The sequence below is a fragment of the Lates calcarifer genome, unplaced genomic scaffold (assembly GCF_001640805.2).
Source record: "Lates calcarifer isolate ASB-BC8 unplaced genomic scaffold, TLL_Latcal_v3 _unitig_1631_quiver_445, whole genome shotgun sequence".
Lineage (NCBI taxonomy): Eukaryota > Metazoa > Chordata > Actinopteri > Centropomidae > Lates > Lates calcarifer.
In genome coordinates this window covers 532,960-549,593 of record NW_026115660.1, presented here as the reverse complement: position 1 = coordinate 549,593, position 16,634 = coordinate 532,960, and the positions used below count along the sequence as shown (strand labels likewise).

At 42.9% G+C, this 16,634-nt stretch overlaps 2 protein-coding genes across 2 annotated transcripts; both read right to left on the bottom strand.

Moving 5' to 3' along the window:
• Positions 1 to 496: 496 nt before the first annotated feature.
• rbm15b (RNA binding motif protein 15B) lies at positions 497 to 6,492 on the bottom strand. Its single transcript, XM_018686380.2, has one exon. It carries the CDS (start codon positions 6,027 to 6,029, stop codon positions 3,468 to 3,470), a length of 2,562 nt encoding a protein of 853 aa, XP_018541896.1. The 5' UTR covers positions 6,030 to 6,492; the 3' UTR covers positions 497 to 3,467.
• Positions 6,493 to 7,409: 917 nt separating this feature from the next.
• Positions 7,410 to 14,375, bottom strand: manf (mesencephalic astrocyte-derived neurotrophic factor). Its single transcript, XM_018686379.2, has 4 exons — positions 14,145 to 14,375; positions 12,399 to 12,526; positions 10,038 to 10,179; positions 7,410 to 9,266 (listed from the first exon to the last, which is right to left on the bottom strand). Exons 1-4 carry the CDS (start codon positions 14,230 to 14,232, stop codon positions 9,082 to 9,084), a joined length of 543 nt encoding a protein of 180 aa, XP_018541895.1. The 5' UTR covers positions 14,233 to 14,375; the 3' UTR covers positions 7,410 to 9,081.
• Between the last annotated feature and the right edge of the window lie 2,259 nt (positions 14,376 to 16,634).

Sequence of the window (16,634 nt, the reverse complement as noted above, 5' to 3'; positions counted from 1 at the left end):
TATATATATATATCAGTACCAGACTCCATTGAAAAAAAGAGTGATTTTACTGAACACTAACAGATGGAGGCAGCTGGAATACCACTGCCTCCATCTGTTAGTGTGTTTGTGTTATTGTGTGACTTTCAGTGGTGGCAGGAGTAATCAGATACTTTATATAAAAGTAAAAGTACCACACAGTAACACAAACAAGCTGACAGATGAAGGCAATGGTATTCCAGCAGCTCCTGTTCTGCTTGGTAAAATTCCTGTTTTTGTCAATGGACCCTGGTAGTGATATATAGGGATGTTTTTGGTTGAACCAAAAAGGATCTTGCTCTTTAAAAAAAGCTCTGTCTCTGTAGGAATCCTATCATAATGTTGTCAGACACTTAGAATAACAATCTGAGCCTGTCAGTGGATTTAAAAATCATGTATCATGAATATCATGGTGAATGTATTAAGTAAATAAAACTGTATGAAGCTCACGAGAAAAACAACACGATTCCTTCCAGTCTTACAAAGAGCATAAAATGTTTATTACATTTTTTTTTAATGCAGAATACATGTTTCTATGTTGACACAAAACCAAAAGGAGGGAATCTGTGTACAAAAACCGATTGTCGTCATGGATCATTTCTCCATCCGGTCTGAGGAACGCCATCGGTCAGAACACAGCACGCCACGAATTCAAGATGAGACGGGAAAAGAAGGAAGTCTAGTCACAACTTCTCATTCGTCGAGGACAGCGGATATAAAAAGTAGTGTTTGTTTTTTGTTCTTTTACATCTTTATTTTCTGGTATATTTATATGATCAGTGTGAGGATGGACATTCAGTCTCAGTGTTGTACAACCAAATCTTTTAACGTGGACGTCTTGATTTTGAGGAAGATTTTCTGAGGGAAACACAAATCGATTTTCTTCTGGAGAAAACTTTTTTTTTTTATCTTCATCAAACACATTCAAGCCAGAGATTAACAGGTGTTCAACTGAGCAACTTTCTGAACGACGACGAGAAAATGTAACAATACAGCGTGTGCAGCGACAAGAAGAAAAGTCCAAATATAGTGTTATAACCATGACAGTTAAGACAGAAGGGAGTAAAAATACCATCTCATCAAGTGACCAGAGGAAGAGGAAGTAAAGATACTCTATTACAAATAAAACTCATGCATATAGAATATTTTAACTACTTTCTGAAGTGATGGGCTGTTAAAGGCGAGAAATCTGACTCTTGCTGAGGCACTTTGTCTGTAACTGACTCCTGAAGTGAAAATATTTCATCCTGTTTTCATTTAAATCAACTTTAAAACGTGTCTGTGACTTGAAACATTAAGAAGAGGAGGCAAATCACTGCACAGGAATTTAGAAAAGGTTGATTTTGGGCTGAAGTATTCTCAGTGTACAGGCAGAGGACTCAGTCCCAGACTAAACTGACCTGATAAGAAGATTTATTTTACACTGAACATGTTTTAGAAGTTTTCTACGTCAAATTTAAAAAAGAGTTCAAAAAAAGAATCAATATTTCCATCTGAAATGTAGTGAAGAAGAGTAAAGGAGCAAAAATGGAAATAATCAAGTATAAAAACCAAAAGTAAAAGTACTGAGTTACTTTCCACCACTTGTAACTACTGCCACATAAAGTAGAACTGAAGGGACATATGGGATTAATTTGCTGTAAAAGAACAGAAAATGAAGACGCCCATTAAACACAATTCATAAATGTTATTTCAGGTTTTACTTTTTTACATTTTTTCCTGTATTTTAGCTGAAATGATTCACTGATTATTCAGTTACTCGAGCGTCAGAAAAATGATCCTCAACTACTCTGATAACTGATTCATTATTTAAGTTTTTTCAGCAAGAACGCACAAGTTAACGGCTTGAAACTGAATCTTGCAGTTTAAATGGGCAAAATTACCTCTTTTTTCTGACATTTTATCATCAGATTAATCTCTGAAGTGTTTCCTATTTGCAGATATTCACCCAAACTACACACTTTATATCTCAGAATGTGTTTTGTGAGTTTAACATTTATCAGCTCGTCCTGCAAGTCATGTTAATTTTTACACATTTAGCTGCTTGTGCTGTAAACAACTGCTGGGAATCAAGAAAAAAACACCTTCCTCTAACTCCTGATTAAAACCTGATTTCATTTCTTGTAGAAGCAGAAATGTTTTCACACTCTCATCGACCTTTTTCTGGCTTTTATAAAACAATAAATGGAGTAAACGTAGATCTACCACCCAGACCACATGAGGTATCAACACTCCTCACCTCTCCTACATCAACTACATACATTCTCATTAAGTTGGTGCAAAACAAATCAGGGACGACAAACGTGTAAAGATGCTGTCAGGGGATAAAAAAAAGCTGCTGAATGTCTCCGTTTAATGTTTCATTCGGCATCATCTGGGCGAGGAAACGTAGATTAAATCTGTGTTTCTTTAAATAAAATATTATCTTGGCACAAAGAAGTTCAGTTACATGAACCTGAAGAGTTGGAATTAGTGTTAAAGAGGAAAATATCTGAGGTGGATTCCACTAAAAATGACTGATCCTGCCTGTAAACGACACTCAGATTAAAACAGGAAGTGGGACTAAGGGATGAAGACGTCTCGTGAAGCTGAGGTGATGGCGGATGAAAATAAAAAAGGAGGATGGATGGATTAGAGACGGATGGAAAAGTCTGCGTACGAGATAAAATCTGAACCGTCAGAACGTGTATCTCCAGCGAACAGAGAGAGAGGGACGCGTACGTACATCTTTAGACGGACAAAATCAAACTGTTTTTCTTTTTCCTGCATGCAACAAGAGACCAAACACACTCACACCTTCCCAAAAAAACACAAAAGAGGAAAGAAGAAACTGGAATGATTCAACTGATAAAAAAACACTAACTATGTAAAATATATAGTCACAGGGACGGGTCAGGAAATTCACTTTTGTCTCTACTGGCCGTGCTGGCTGGTGCTTTAAACAAACAAAACAACAACAAAAAGAAAAAACACCTCACAACAGTCTCAACCTGCGAGTGGAGGCCAGCAGAGGAGACGCTTTCCTGTTCAGTTTACAGTACAATCACTTTGTAGAAAACCTCACAGTCCCGCTCGTGTTGGATACAGAACCTGGTAAATTCAGATAAAAAGGAAACAGATAAAGTAAACAAGCACATAAACAACCCCGACCCCCACCCCCACCCCCACCCCCGGGTTTTAGTGTTGTATGTTACAGCCTCTGTCCTTTTTAAGTGTTTTCCGTTTTAAAATCTGGCTGTGAACGTGACGACAGCTCAACATCAGCGTAAAGGAGGGAGATGTAGTGTAATCTGCTGCTTTATAAGACACCGAATAAAACAATAAAATGCATCTTTCTAAAAACATGGAAGTATCTGTAGTCTGCAGCTCTCAGTTCGCTCCATGTGTGTGTGTGTGTGTGTGTGTTTGTGTGTGTGTTGCCTTCAGGGGCCTGTACATGTCCGTTATCCTCAGTTAGTGTCGGTGACGATCACAATCACCATGTGCTCCTCGTCCAGATTACCCACAGTCCTCTTTGCGGCCTGCAGGTACTGCTGGGAGAAATCCCCGGGGGGGAAGGCGTACAGCATCGCCCCGGGCCCGCCCTCCTTGGCGGCGGGGAGGCTCACGACTCCGGCCGCCTCCTTGTTCCGCAGGTAGGTCACCAGGTGGCGGAGCAGGCGCACCTGCAGCCCCGGCTCAGGGGCGGGGGCCTGGCGGTCGACGGGGCCCTGCAGAGCCAGGAGGATGGCGAAGCCGTCGGGTCGGCCCAGTTTGATGCGACGCGACACCTCGTCGAGCCGGGTCTGGTCCATGCGGAGCCGCTGGGCGATCTTGAGCTGGCTGGGCTGGTTCTGGCTCTGCAGCTTCAGGCTGTCCTTCATCACCGTGCTGAAGAACGACGCCCCGCCCTCCAGCAGGTACAGGTCTGTGGGGAAGCTGCTGTTCTTCAGGGCGAAGAAGCCGTGCCACGTCTTGGAGAGCGAGGCCTGTGCGAACTCGGACAGCGAGCTCGGGGAGGAGGAGGTGCGGGTGTCCGTGTGGAGAGCGGGGGAGCCGGCGGCGGCCACAACCTCGCTGTTTCGGTGGTGGTGGTTGTTGAGGTGCTCGCTGGACGACCTCTTGCTGTGGTGGCGGGCGGACGGCGGGTCTTCCTCATTGGTGGCGGGGTGGCGTCCCCCTCCACCGCTGTCCGGGGAGTGGTCTCGGGGCTCCGTGGTGGAGTCTGGGGCTCGGACTCGGGCTCGGTCCGGGCTCACGTCAGGAGAGACGACCCCTCCCGGGACTCGAACCCTTGACCTCCCCCTCTCTTTCTCCCTCTCCCTCTCCCTCTCCTCCGTCTGCCGGTCAGCGGACACACTCCTGCTCCTGCTCCTCCTCCTGTTCCTCCTCTCCTCCCTCTCCTTCAGCCACCGCTCCCTGCTCCTGCTGCGGCTCCTCGCTGCTCTCCCGCTCCGCCCAAACGCCTCCACACTCCCTCCCGCCCTCCTTTCCAGGCTGCGGGTCGGGCTGGTGGGGTAGTCCCTCTCCAGCACCGCCCGGTCCCTCTCCCTCTGGGTGATGAGGCTGTGGGAGGGCGGCGAGGAGCGGTCCCTGGCTCCCCTCAGCTCCCGCTCCAGGCTGCGATGGCGGCTGTAGGCCTCCCCGAGGAGGTCGTAGTGGGCAGGGAGGGCGACGGGCGGCTGGTAGCCAGAGGGGAACGGCCGGGAGGGGCTCTCCTCGACTTTAGCAAAGTCCACCCTCAGTCGCCGCTCAGGTCCACCCAAAGGAAACCCCCTCATCTGGGTGCAGGCGGCCTGAGCAGCGTCCAGACTCTCGTACTGAATGTACGCAAAACTGTCCCCCTTCACGTAGTCGATGTTCCTGATGCTCCCAAACCGGTCAAACTCCCGAGCCAGAGCGGCCAGGGAGTTCCCAGGCCCCAGGCCGCCCACCCAGAGCCGCGTGGTGGGATTAGCCTTCCCGTAGCCGATCTTAATCGGGTTGCCACCAATCAGCCGCCCCTGCATGGCCACTTTGGCCCGGTGGGCCATGTCCAAGTTCTGGAACTTGACAAAAGCGTACGCCCCACCCTGTCCACGGGCCGGGCGCTTGATCACAACGTCCTCAATGATGCCGTACTTGTCAAACCCCCTCCTCAGTTCTGCCTCTGTGACATTACCGTCCAGGTTTCCGATGAACAGGTTGCTGGTCGCCCTCTGGTCGTCCTCTGGTTTTAAATCCTCCACCACCGGCATGGGAGGGAAGCCGTAGGGCCGGCCCCTCTCATCCAGCATGCCGTAGTAATCCAACAGCCTCTCCCTCTCCCGGCTCAGACCTAGGGTCTCCAGGGCGTAGTGTCTCGCCCTGAGGTCCCTGATGTTGCTCACCCCGGGTCCCGGCGGGGACAGGGAGCGCTGTCTGTAGGGGTACGGTGCGTGCAGAGGCAAATAGCCGACGTCCGGCGGCGTGACACTCCGCCTCCTCACGTACATGGGTTCAATTTTAAGCTGCCGATCGCCCAGCACTAACCTGGAGGATTTGGCGTGCCTGGCCTCCTTGGCGTCCTCCGGGTGCCGAAAATTCACGTAGGCGATCCGGCCCAGCTCCGGCGTGTGCGACAGCTTCACGCTGACGTCCCCGAACTTTTTGAACTCGTGAAACAGCGCGTCCTCCACGTCCTCGTCCGAGACCTGCGACCCCAGGTTGCTGATGAGCAGCGTCTTGTACTCCAGAGTGCCCGGCCTGGCCGCAGGGAGCTCCGCCGCCGCCGCAGCCGCCGCAGCCGCCGTGGTCCGTAGCGGCGGGCGACCGAGGAGGCTGAGCTCGTGTCGGTGGTGGAGCTCCAGGGCGGCCGCCCGCTCCTCCCTCAGCCGCGGCTTCTCTCGCTCCCTGCTGCGGCTCCGGCGGTGATATCCCCGGCTCTCCGCCAGCAGCAGAGCCAGCGGCGGCGGCGGCAGCTCCTCTCTCCGCGCACTCTCTCGTTCCCGCTCCCGGATCCGTTTGGCGATGGCCCTGGACGGACTAGTCTCTCTCCCGGCCTGCCTCTTCATTTTCAAAGGATGATGGAGCTCAAACTTTTCGGTGCCTGCGACGGGAATCCGGCCCGGGGAGCGAACTTCAGGGGTGTTAGCAACAATACCGTGTCAGACGACGGCTTCGGTAAAGATCCGCTCCCGCTCCAGACGCTGGATATTTGCATATATGTCGAAATAAAAGGATAAACTCGTTTAAAAACATGTCAGCATCAGAGGACCTGCACCGACGCCGCCATCTTGGACAATAGGAATGTGCGCTTTCCCTTTGGAGGGCGGGGACCGCGATGACGTAACTCCGGCGGCCGTCATGACGTGTCACGTTTTGTTTCGGACACGGATCAATTTTAGGAATTAAACAGAAACAATTACACGTTTTATTTTATAAACGCGTGAATATTTATTATTGTTATTATTATATTTGTGAGCTATGTTTTTAAATGGTGTGTGTGAGATCCAAGATTCAGTGACAAAATGTTTACATTTATTTTCTAAAATAAATAAATAAATAAAAATATTTTATATGCCTAGTTTTTTTAAATCTATAAATGTAAACAGTCTCAAAGAAAACGAGTCATTATTTTTGAATGATTATATAAACAAACAGAAAAAAAATATCAGGACTATTATTATTCAAAACACAACAAAAATATCTTTTCTTTCTTTCTTTCTTTCTTTTTGTTTATCCTTCATGGTTTTGTCTAGCGTTGTATGAAATAAATAAAGATGTTAAAAATAGGATATGAAATTAAGTCATTTAATTTCAGTTCAGAGTATTCAGTGGTCAAAATATTGAGATTCTTTTCTAAAGTAGAAATAGAAAAAACAATTTTATTAATTAATTACTCTAGATTACAAAAATACTAGTAAAAGACCTGCCTTCAAAAAGTTACACAAGTAAAATAAATCAGTATTATTTGTATTTTCTCATATTTAATATAAAATTTTGAAAACTATTTTTTCTCAGCTTTTCTCACAGCGCTTCACTCACCCACATCTGTATCATATAATTAATAAAACCCTGTTTATTTTCTGATCATTTTTTCCTCTGGTTCCACAGAGTCAAACTCTTTCAGGAAAATCTGATAATCCAACAAACATTTATAATCTTGTATAATTATTGTTGTCTGCGGGCCATCAAAACTATTATTTCAAAAATATGGCAATAAGCATTTAATGACATCTTTTCTAAAAATTAAATACTGTATTCCTGTCCTGTAGTCCGCCAGATGTATATTAATCATTATGATACAGTATGATTTCACAGATTTTCCCTCCACATTAGTTAAAACTCTTTGAAATCAGTTTTTAGACGATTTCTAAACTCAATAACTCGTAATCCTTTTCAAATTAAATCTTGTTTTTCTGCGGAAATCACACCATCGTCCACTCCAGACGTAGTTTTTCATATTTTAATGAAAAAGTAGAATAGTACAGTTGTAACAAATGACTGGGCCTTACATGAAAGGTCGACGTGAAACAACAGCATATTTTAAATTTTCATTTCCCAGATCGAGTCTCATCAAGTGGCACGCATCTTTTAGCATCAAGTACATTTTTTCTTTTCTTTTCTTTTTTTGGAAGTAGACACCATTTGCTTACATCAAATAGTAAAATATCTTTCCCCTCTGAAAGACACAACAGTCCCGGGAGGGCGAAGGGGGAGAAAAATATACGTAGATGTTTCCACAGATTCAGGAACCATGAATATTCCTACACAGCTGAACTCAGCTTTGGTTAATTTTCTTGTTTTTATTTTACATGATCCACTTCCTGGTTGGATTTTCCTGCAGAGCAATCAGAGCAAAAAAAATCCACCCCCAAAACAATCACACGTTAGAAATGAAACAGATGTGCATCTATAAAAGAAGGTTAAAAAAAATCCTAAATAAATATCTGTAGGACTGCTGCAGCTTTCCTGTGTCAGACGCTAACAAACTCTGCTTCAACAGATGTCACCCACACTCCACCTTCTGTGCAAAACCTGCCACAACAACAATCTGAAAACACGGGTTCCTTCTTGTTGCCAGTGTTCAAATTTAAATCTATAAAAGCATTTTCACCTGGATTATCTAAATTAATGTTTAATCACCGTTTCTAATTTCCCTCTCACTACATCATGGTTACTCGTTGTGCTAGGATTTGCATTTTTCTGGAAGTAGAAGCAACTTATTTTCTATTTCTGTTGAATATTCAGGACCATTTCCATGACAGTAAAGTTGAATTCTAACTCTGAGGCTGTGTCAGTCTAACAGGTGTCATGAACAAAAGGAAAAAAATTAAAAAAAAAAAAACAAGTGGTTGATTTCAGTTTTTTTAATAACGGCACATTTGTTTGGAATATGGGCGACTTTGCTGACAGTAAACTGAAAATAGAAAAGACGACAGCGGAGGTTGAGAAGGGGGGAGATCTGAATGTCTCGACTTGAAGCAAAAGGTTCGACATTATGGGAAATATTCTCTTCACTAATGAGCTGTACAGGTGGACTTTGTTCCCTTTAGACGGACCCAGGGTGGTCGCTTCCCTCGTTTTCAGTCTTTATGCTAAGCTAACGGCTAACCAGCTGCCGCTTCAGACCTGAGAGCGAGAGAGATCTTCTCATCCAAACTCTCAGCAAGAAAGCAAATATTTCCCAAAATGTCAAACTATTCCTTTAAGTCTCAGTGTGGGTGGAGGCCTGCACTCATCCAATATCACAGGAAAAAACAAAAACAACAACATCCTGGCATCAGGAGTCAGAGGCGGGGGAGGAGAAAGTGGCACGGCTGTGGTGCGTTCAAGGACCAACTCTCGCCTCTAACCTGAGGACGCTGATCTAACCGTTTACCTGATGCTCCTGTGCTACGACTTCCTCCCCCACCCTCACACCCCACAACAGCAAACACACCTGATTTAAAAGTGTAGGCGCACACACTGAGGTCTCAAAAAAAAACACCAAAAGACAGACAAACATCTCCTCCTCCTCCTCCTCCTCCTCCTCTGCTCCTGGTCCTCCTCACCGGATTGCAGTCTGGTCCAAGTCAAGTCCAAAGCTGTGTGGCTGTTTTGTGTTGTGTGTTTTGTGTTGCGTTACAGTTCTGTCCGTGCTTTGGCGGCTGCTGGCGCGTACTTGGGCATGAGCTCTGTGATTTTGCGGATGAAGTCGGACTTTTCGGCGCAGCCTTTACAGGACTCGCCCCACTCCTCCAGGATCTTCTTCAGGTCCTTCACTTTGAGCTTCTTCAGGTCCACTGTGGTCAGGTCCAGCTGTTTGTCTGCACAAGAAAAAGACAGAAAAAATCAGCTCCAGAGTCTGTACACCGAGGTCCTGAACGCCTCACAGATACAGAGGAAACACATGGTGATGATCCGAGTCTGTGACGAGCAACAGTTTCTGTAATAATTAATCAATCTCTGATCGTTCTTCCAGCAAAGATTCATTTATTTTTCACCACTCAGCCTCAAATTATGGAAAACTCAGTATCATCAGACAGTGATCCTGCACCACAATCATTAGACAGGAATTTTACTGATCAGAACTCAGGAGCTGCTGGAATACCACTGCCTCCATCTGTTAGTGTGTCTGTGTTACTGTGTGACTTTCAGTGGTGGAAGAAGTAATAAGATAATTTATACGTAGAAATACCACACAGTACCACTAACAGATGGAGGCAGTAGTATTCCAGCAGCTCCTGAGTTCTGCTCAGTAAAATTCCTGTTTTTGTCAATGGGGTCTGGTAGGGATTACCAGGTTCACTGTTCTTCATCAATACTGCACTGTTTCCAAAGATTATTGTCCCCATCAATCATTTACACCCAAAAACACATGGACATAATGGAGTTTTAACTTCTCACTACAAACATATATTATCATTTTTATAACTGAAAGACTCCTTGTGATCATTTGTTTCATCTTTAAATCAACACTGTGTCAGAGGAAGTGTCGACACACAAACACTAAAATAATAACAACTGAATTGAAATTAGAGTTTTGATTCATTTATCATGTGTAACTGTGGAGCTCCGTGTTGTCGGATAAATCTCACCGTATTTGAGTTCACAGATCTGACTGTCCTTCTTCTTCAGCTTCTCACAGATCTTCTCCACGGGGATGTGGTAGCTGAGCGGTTTGGAAACCTCGTTGATCATCTTGGTGGCTGCGTCGCTCGTCGCTCCGATGTAGTAACACTGCACACAGGGAACAAGGAGAAACAGATCTGAGTGTTTTACAGGGTCAAACATCAGTGGCTGTCTGTTTCCTTCTGTTGAGACGATGCATTCAGGAACCTGTTTCGTTCAGTTAAGGCCCCTTCATTAAAGCTCCTATCTCCTCGCCCTGATCACTCCGCTGCAGAAGTTTGCTATAAAAAAGGGCTGTTCCAAACAAATTAGCACAATATTGTCTGGTATTTATTGTGATAACGATATAAATGACAAACTTGTTTCCACCACATCTGATTTTCTGTGACCAAACCAGGTCCAGATTATTGAGGCAGCTCCTCGTTCGAACTCTTCCTTTGCTTCAACTCCGCAATGTTTGTTCTCGCTCTGCACGTGAGCTGCGACAAACACGTCATCAGCTACAGTTTATCGTTATTATCGCAGGATGACTCACTCTTATCGCAAAGATACGACTCGTTCCTACTCTGCATCAGGCGTACGATTGTCCTAGCAGGAAGTGCACAAGCACCAGGAGAAATGAAGGAAACCTTTCTACAACACACACCTTTATTTTTCCTCACGCTGACTTTACAGCTCCAAACAAATCTACTAGAGTGTTGTTTATAGATCAACCAAAAACCAGAACATCACTTTGTCCCTGAGGACAAACACTGCACAAACACCTGTCACTCATCACTCGTGACAGACGTGCAGTTTATACATGAAGCGATCATCATCACCTTCATGGAGGAGGATTTACTGCAGGACTGTTGGGTTAGTTTTAGCTGGATGTTCCTAATAAACTGCACTTTGCTGCCCCTGCTGAGTGATGACCTTGACTTTGAATATTATAAACAGTAAAAACAAGAGACAGAAGTTTGTTTTTACACATTGCAGTAGGACACTTACTGTGTGTCATTCACTTTTTATCTGATAACTGTTGAACTCCGCTTTACTTTCTGATTGATGAGGGAAAATCCCTGAACTCACGTGTTAAAGGAAACAGACTTACACTGACTGATACTGATCTTCAGTAGGAAAAAAGCGAGCAGAGACGCCTGAACCAGAACTAACATTTATGTCCACTACAGAATTAGACTGAGGCAAAGGTCGGTCCAAATGTTAACTTTCAATGTGGAAAAAATGCTATTTACCCTTAAATATCTCTCAGGAAGCTGCAGAGTGTCACTGATGATATAAAGATATTGATTAGACTGTTGCTGCTTCAAGCTCTGCAGGTAAAATCTGCATGTTTGGATGTTTGTAGACTGAGTGGGAGTCAGCTCGTGTGGTTTCCCATCACAGATCGACTCAGTTAAACCTGCTCAGTGTGACTGAAACTGAGAACAACAAGTGTTTAAAAACACACACAGCATTTTACACACCACCGATCACCCGTACAGATACAAGTGAAAGGAGGAAACGACTGTGAGGAACATTTCTGTCACTGTGTTTCCAGGATTTACAGACGTCTTTCGTCCAGCGATCATCTCTGCTGCACAGGCACAAAAACTGCTGTGAGTCGACCACAGCTTCTGAATAATAAACTGAAGGCAAACAGCCAGCGAGATGTTTGTCGTCATAGCTACGCTCCTTTTTAGCTGCCTCACAGGAGCAACAGGCTGTAAACTTTACAACCAAATCAGGAGTCAGGTGAGTTCTACCTGCTGAGAGCTGCACATCTAAAGCAGAAACAACCGGCGAGTTGAAACAGACTGACAGTGTCAGCAGCCCGACAGGAGAGACGTGGCGCAGCAGAATTTTATAACTGAGCTGTGAACAAGACGCCAGCTTTACGTCTGCAGTGTTTCTGTTGTTTACAGTTTGTAGCAGCAGGAACATTTTTGCCTTCGCTGCAGTGTTATAAAGATGTGATTACACGACTCTGCAGAGGGCTTTTAATTTGAAACGACGGTCGCAGGAAGTAGAGACGGCGGTAACACCCGGTTGAGAAGAGAGAAAAAGAGAGAGAAATGTTGATTTAACTCACTAACATTCAGTTAGATTTAAAATAAGTTGATTCTCACTTTACTGGGACAAATCTCAAACCCAGTAAAGCTGTTATCGCTCGTGTCCGTCCGTCCTGTCCTCCATGTGTGATTATATTTCGACTCAATATGGGCCACATTCTTAAAATAAGACACCAAGCTATTAAGCTGACTCTTACAGACTGTGTACGCTCACACAGCTCCACTTCACTGTTCAGTTTAATTCTAAATTAATCTACCAGTCTGTGTTTTACTCACAAAGCGGTTTTCTTTTCCTTTAACATCCTTGCAGGTCTTAATGATCGCCTTCTCGATGTCTGCGCTGTTGAACTTTACATCGTTGTCTTTAAGTGACTGATAAAACTTCCCCAGGAAGGTCACACACACTGAAAGAGAGAGGAAAACACACATTAAACAACAGCTAACCCAGAGGGAAACACTGCAGAGAAAAAATCATGTTTTTTTTACTCTGACATCAGCACAATATGGAGAAAATGAAAATTATTTTTTTGCCGTGATTTTTGTGTGTTGACTCGGTTTTATATGAGAAGGTTGTTGATATTTTGTTCAACACAACTTCACAAACAACAGCAAAGAATCTGATCGCTCTTTGGATCATTTATCAACACTTAGAACTGTAGTGAAGTTTTTTCTGATTCTTCTAAACATCTGAAGGAAAACATTTTCTGTCTGCAGCAAAATAAAAAAGATTTTTAACTTCTTTCCCAAGTTGTGTCTCTTGTTTCCAAATTAAAAATAAAGAAATAACTTTCTAACAGTTGAGTTTGTCTGTATTGATGTTATTTTCTATTGTTTTGCGTCGTTATATAAACCGACATGTTCCTGCTGCCTGGAGAGAAAACACAGATGAAACTTTGGTAAATAAAATGTATTTTTATTTTGCTGCTGCCAGAACGTGTCTTTGACAGTACTGTACATTTGAGGTACTAGTTTATACTACTTTATACTTTTACTCCACTACTGTTCTTTACCACACTACAGTTACCTGAGATATTTAGTTACTAGTTAGTTTACAGGTTCAGATAATCAGTACAAACATTAAGGATTAAAATGTTTTAAGACTTTATTAATAAACAGGAGGAATTCACCTGTTACTCAGGTGTATGTAATTACAGTTATCTCCATCTTTACCTGCTGACGAACACATTAAGAAAAGTATAGTTGTAATCTAATCATATATGACTGCAACTAAATATTACTTTTACCATATTTAATATGCTGATTATTTTCTCAATTAACTGATGAACTATTTTGTCTCGTTTTGTCCAACAGTTTAAAACCCACAGATTCTCACGTTATTAATGTCAAAGAAAGAAGAAGCTGGAACAAGCAAATGTTGGATTTTTGCTTTAAAAACACAATTATTTGATTATTAACAGTTGCAGATTAATTTTCTGTTGACTGACTGGTGATTAATCAACAAAATGCTGCAACATACAATAACATAACACATTCTGCAGAATTACTACATTTACTTCAGGTAATATTATTTAACTGTATTTCTACACTGTGTTTTGTTCTATCTACTTTACCTGAACGCGTTGTTAAATGACTCCTGTTTATTTAATCGTGTGCAGATGTTTACTTCTGAGAGAAACAGATGTTGAGCTGTGGTGACACATCAGAGGAAACACCTGGAGCTGAGGAGGAGGACTGAATCTCCAGGTGAGTTTTGGCTGGTTGGCCTGGTCTGAGTCAAAACACCCAGTCTGATTTTTATTCTTAATATTTTCCCTACATGTCAATGAACTGGTAACGTTAGCTTTAGGAGACTGTGTTGGTTCCTGTTAGCATCACCTGGGTATCATCCCCTCCCGCTTAAAAGCCAGCTCCAACCATCAGCAGCTGTTTCTCCACCTCATGTTTAATCTCCAGGCTGATGTTGGGATTATTTCTCCTCTGTGTAAATATCTGAAAGTTGCTGGCAGTGAACGCAGGCAGCCATTCATCTGAAGCTAGCTGAAGCTAACAGGCAGAGCTTACCTTCACACTCTCCTTCCTTCAGGGCTTCGGTGGGACCCGGCACCAGAGCGAGAGCGAGAGCCACCGACAACCCGCTTAGACACAACATTTTCGGCACGAATAACTCAGGTGGATGGGTGTTTGTGGTTCTTTTTTAAACCGCTGCTGGAGGAGAACAGTCCCGCTTCGTGTGTCTCATGAGTCGCCACCACCGCCGCTTCACTACAGACGCCGGTAAAGTGCAATGATTGTACGTGCTTCCCGGTGCCACGTCATACTACACCGGCGCCCGATTGGTCACAAAGTTAGGTTCTTCCTGTAGTCTTCCACGACTTCTCCTCTGATTGGACGGAGGCAGAACATTCCGGGAACAACGTCCAGTTGGCGCCGTCTGATTGGTCCAGAGCCGCTTCGTGCCCTCACCGTGTATTTGCATTTAGAGAGTAAAAAAACTGTAATTGGGAAATAAATCATAAGTTACCAGTTACCTGTTTGAGTATAATTATCATTTTTTAAATATCTCACTGCAAATAAAAGTCATACACGAAGAACTTTACTGAAGTAAAACTGTGTAACTATCAGTAAAAGTACTCACTGTACACACAAAAAGGCTCTGCCCAGGGCTGGAAAGTAACTAACAAGCAAATACTTGAGTATTTTTATTTTACTTTATATTTCTACTTCTCTACAATTCTCAGGAAAATTTGTACTTTACTTTTTACTTGACTGCAATGTTTTAACAGCTGTAGTTACTCGATACCAGTTACCAGATTTGATGATAAAATACAATCAACAGTGAAATCCTGGTGAATTATAAATGGATTAACATGAGATAAGACTATTAATCAACAAGGGGAAATTCATGTTACATAAAGTTATTATAATTAACTCCATCTTCACCTGCTGCAACTTTAAAGTGATTTTTTTCTGCATTAAGTAACATTTTCATTAAAATAAGAAAAATAATTTTCAACATTATGTATTTGAAGCTTTAGGGGAATTAAATCTCATGTGAATGTGCAGTAAACAGTTACTGTTACGCTGCTCTTTATTTTATAAACATAGTTTCTCCCATCATAAAATAATAGATGTGGAATAACTGTGAATAGATGTGAGTTATGTTTCAAACAAAAGTTATTGTTTTTAAAATGATAATAAGTTGATAACAACATACTCCTCATCTGTCAACTGTTTTTGTTTTTTAATTGAGCGACATTAAAGATAGATGTGATTTTGTAAAGTGAAAACAAACAAAACCTCCATGTTCATTCATGAACCTTTTATTGATTGAAGCATTTTAATGTTGACATTTAGGACAGCATACAAGCCAGAAATGTTTTTTTCCTCTTGAGAAAATGATATTTATATGATGTGTTATACCACATGCTAACTGTTCAGATACTCTCAGTTCAAGAACACCATAAAAAACAAAGATGAAATTGACTCTCTATTACTGGAGACAATAAACAATTTCCACCACAAACCTGAAACAGTTTCTCATTCCCTGTGGACATGCAGGTTCACTCATAAACTCTGAAGAGATGCTAAAACCCTCATGAATTAAAAATACATCAAACATTTCCCTCAAACAACTTCTCTCCACAGGAAAGTGCTTTTTGCTGTATTTTTGAAGACATGTCACATTACAGCTGCCAAAACTATTCAGATTTATATTATTTATAACATTTTATTACAGATTGAACCCCTTTCTCCCAGTGTTTTTTCTTTTTTTCAGCTCTTTCCTGTTTTATTTTTTCCTTCTTGTTTTGAATCTACAGTGAAGTTCATGTGTTGCCGTTTTCCTGTGTTGCCACTTGATGGCGCTGTTGCCTTGTTTGTGTTTTGCTCCTGATTTCAGCAACAAAGTCAAGAGAGGAAAAAATGAATTTGCATTCAGTTTATTTCTGTCTCCTCATAATACACTCCTCAAGAATATTCATAACAAATATCTGTATAAGACTCACTGATTACAACCTGCTAGAATCATATAGCTGATTACTTTAGATACTTTCAGTACATATTACTCATAATGCTTCTTTTCATTTAAATGCAATACTTTTAATTGTAATTATTTTTCATTGTTGTGTTGGTATACCACTTCTTCCACCACAGATTGATTTGATATTAACTGTGGAAGGTTCATGGGTTGATATTCTTATATTTCAGTGAGTCTGTGGTTTAAATCCTGTGTCTGCGGGCAGCTAGCCCGTTAGCTTAGCAGCCAAAGTAACAAAGTAACTGGATCTGATTTTCTGTGCCAAGCTTTGTTGTCCGCAGCTCAGCGCTGTCTGGACGCCTGTTATATAACAGTGACGTAATACTGTGTTCCCCGTTCGGACCGCGCGTCCTCGGACTTAAAAACCGGACCGGAAACGCCCACATTAAAAGCCGTTACAGTGTATTTCTGTCGGGCCGCGTTCCGTTTCGCCGCCGTGTGAATTAAAATGATGAATTCGGATTTTGCGGACGGCGGAGAGTGACGTCAGTGTGGGGTTGGTTGTTTTTTTTTTT

Excerpts from the sequence above, each read along its gene's own strand:
- rbm15b (XM_018686380.2), bottom strand. The coding sequence starts at position 6,029 with ATGAAGAGGCAGGCCGGGAGAGAGACTAGTCCGTCCAGGGCCATCGCC.
- manf (XM_018686379.2), bottom strand. The coding sequence starts at position 14,232 with ATGTTGTGTCTAAGCGGGTTGTCGGTGGCTCTCGCTCTCGCTCTGGTG. Across the intron at positions 12,527-14,144 it reads GAAGGAAGGAGAGTGTGAAG|TGTGTGTGACCTTCCTGGGG; the intron begins GTAAGCTCTGCC and ends TCTCTCTTTCAG. Across the intron at positions 10,180-12,398 it reads AAGGAAAAGAAAACCGCTTT|TGTTACTACATCGGAGCGAC; the intron begins GTGAGTAAAACA and ends CCCTGTGTGCAG.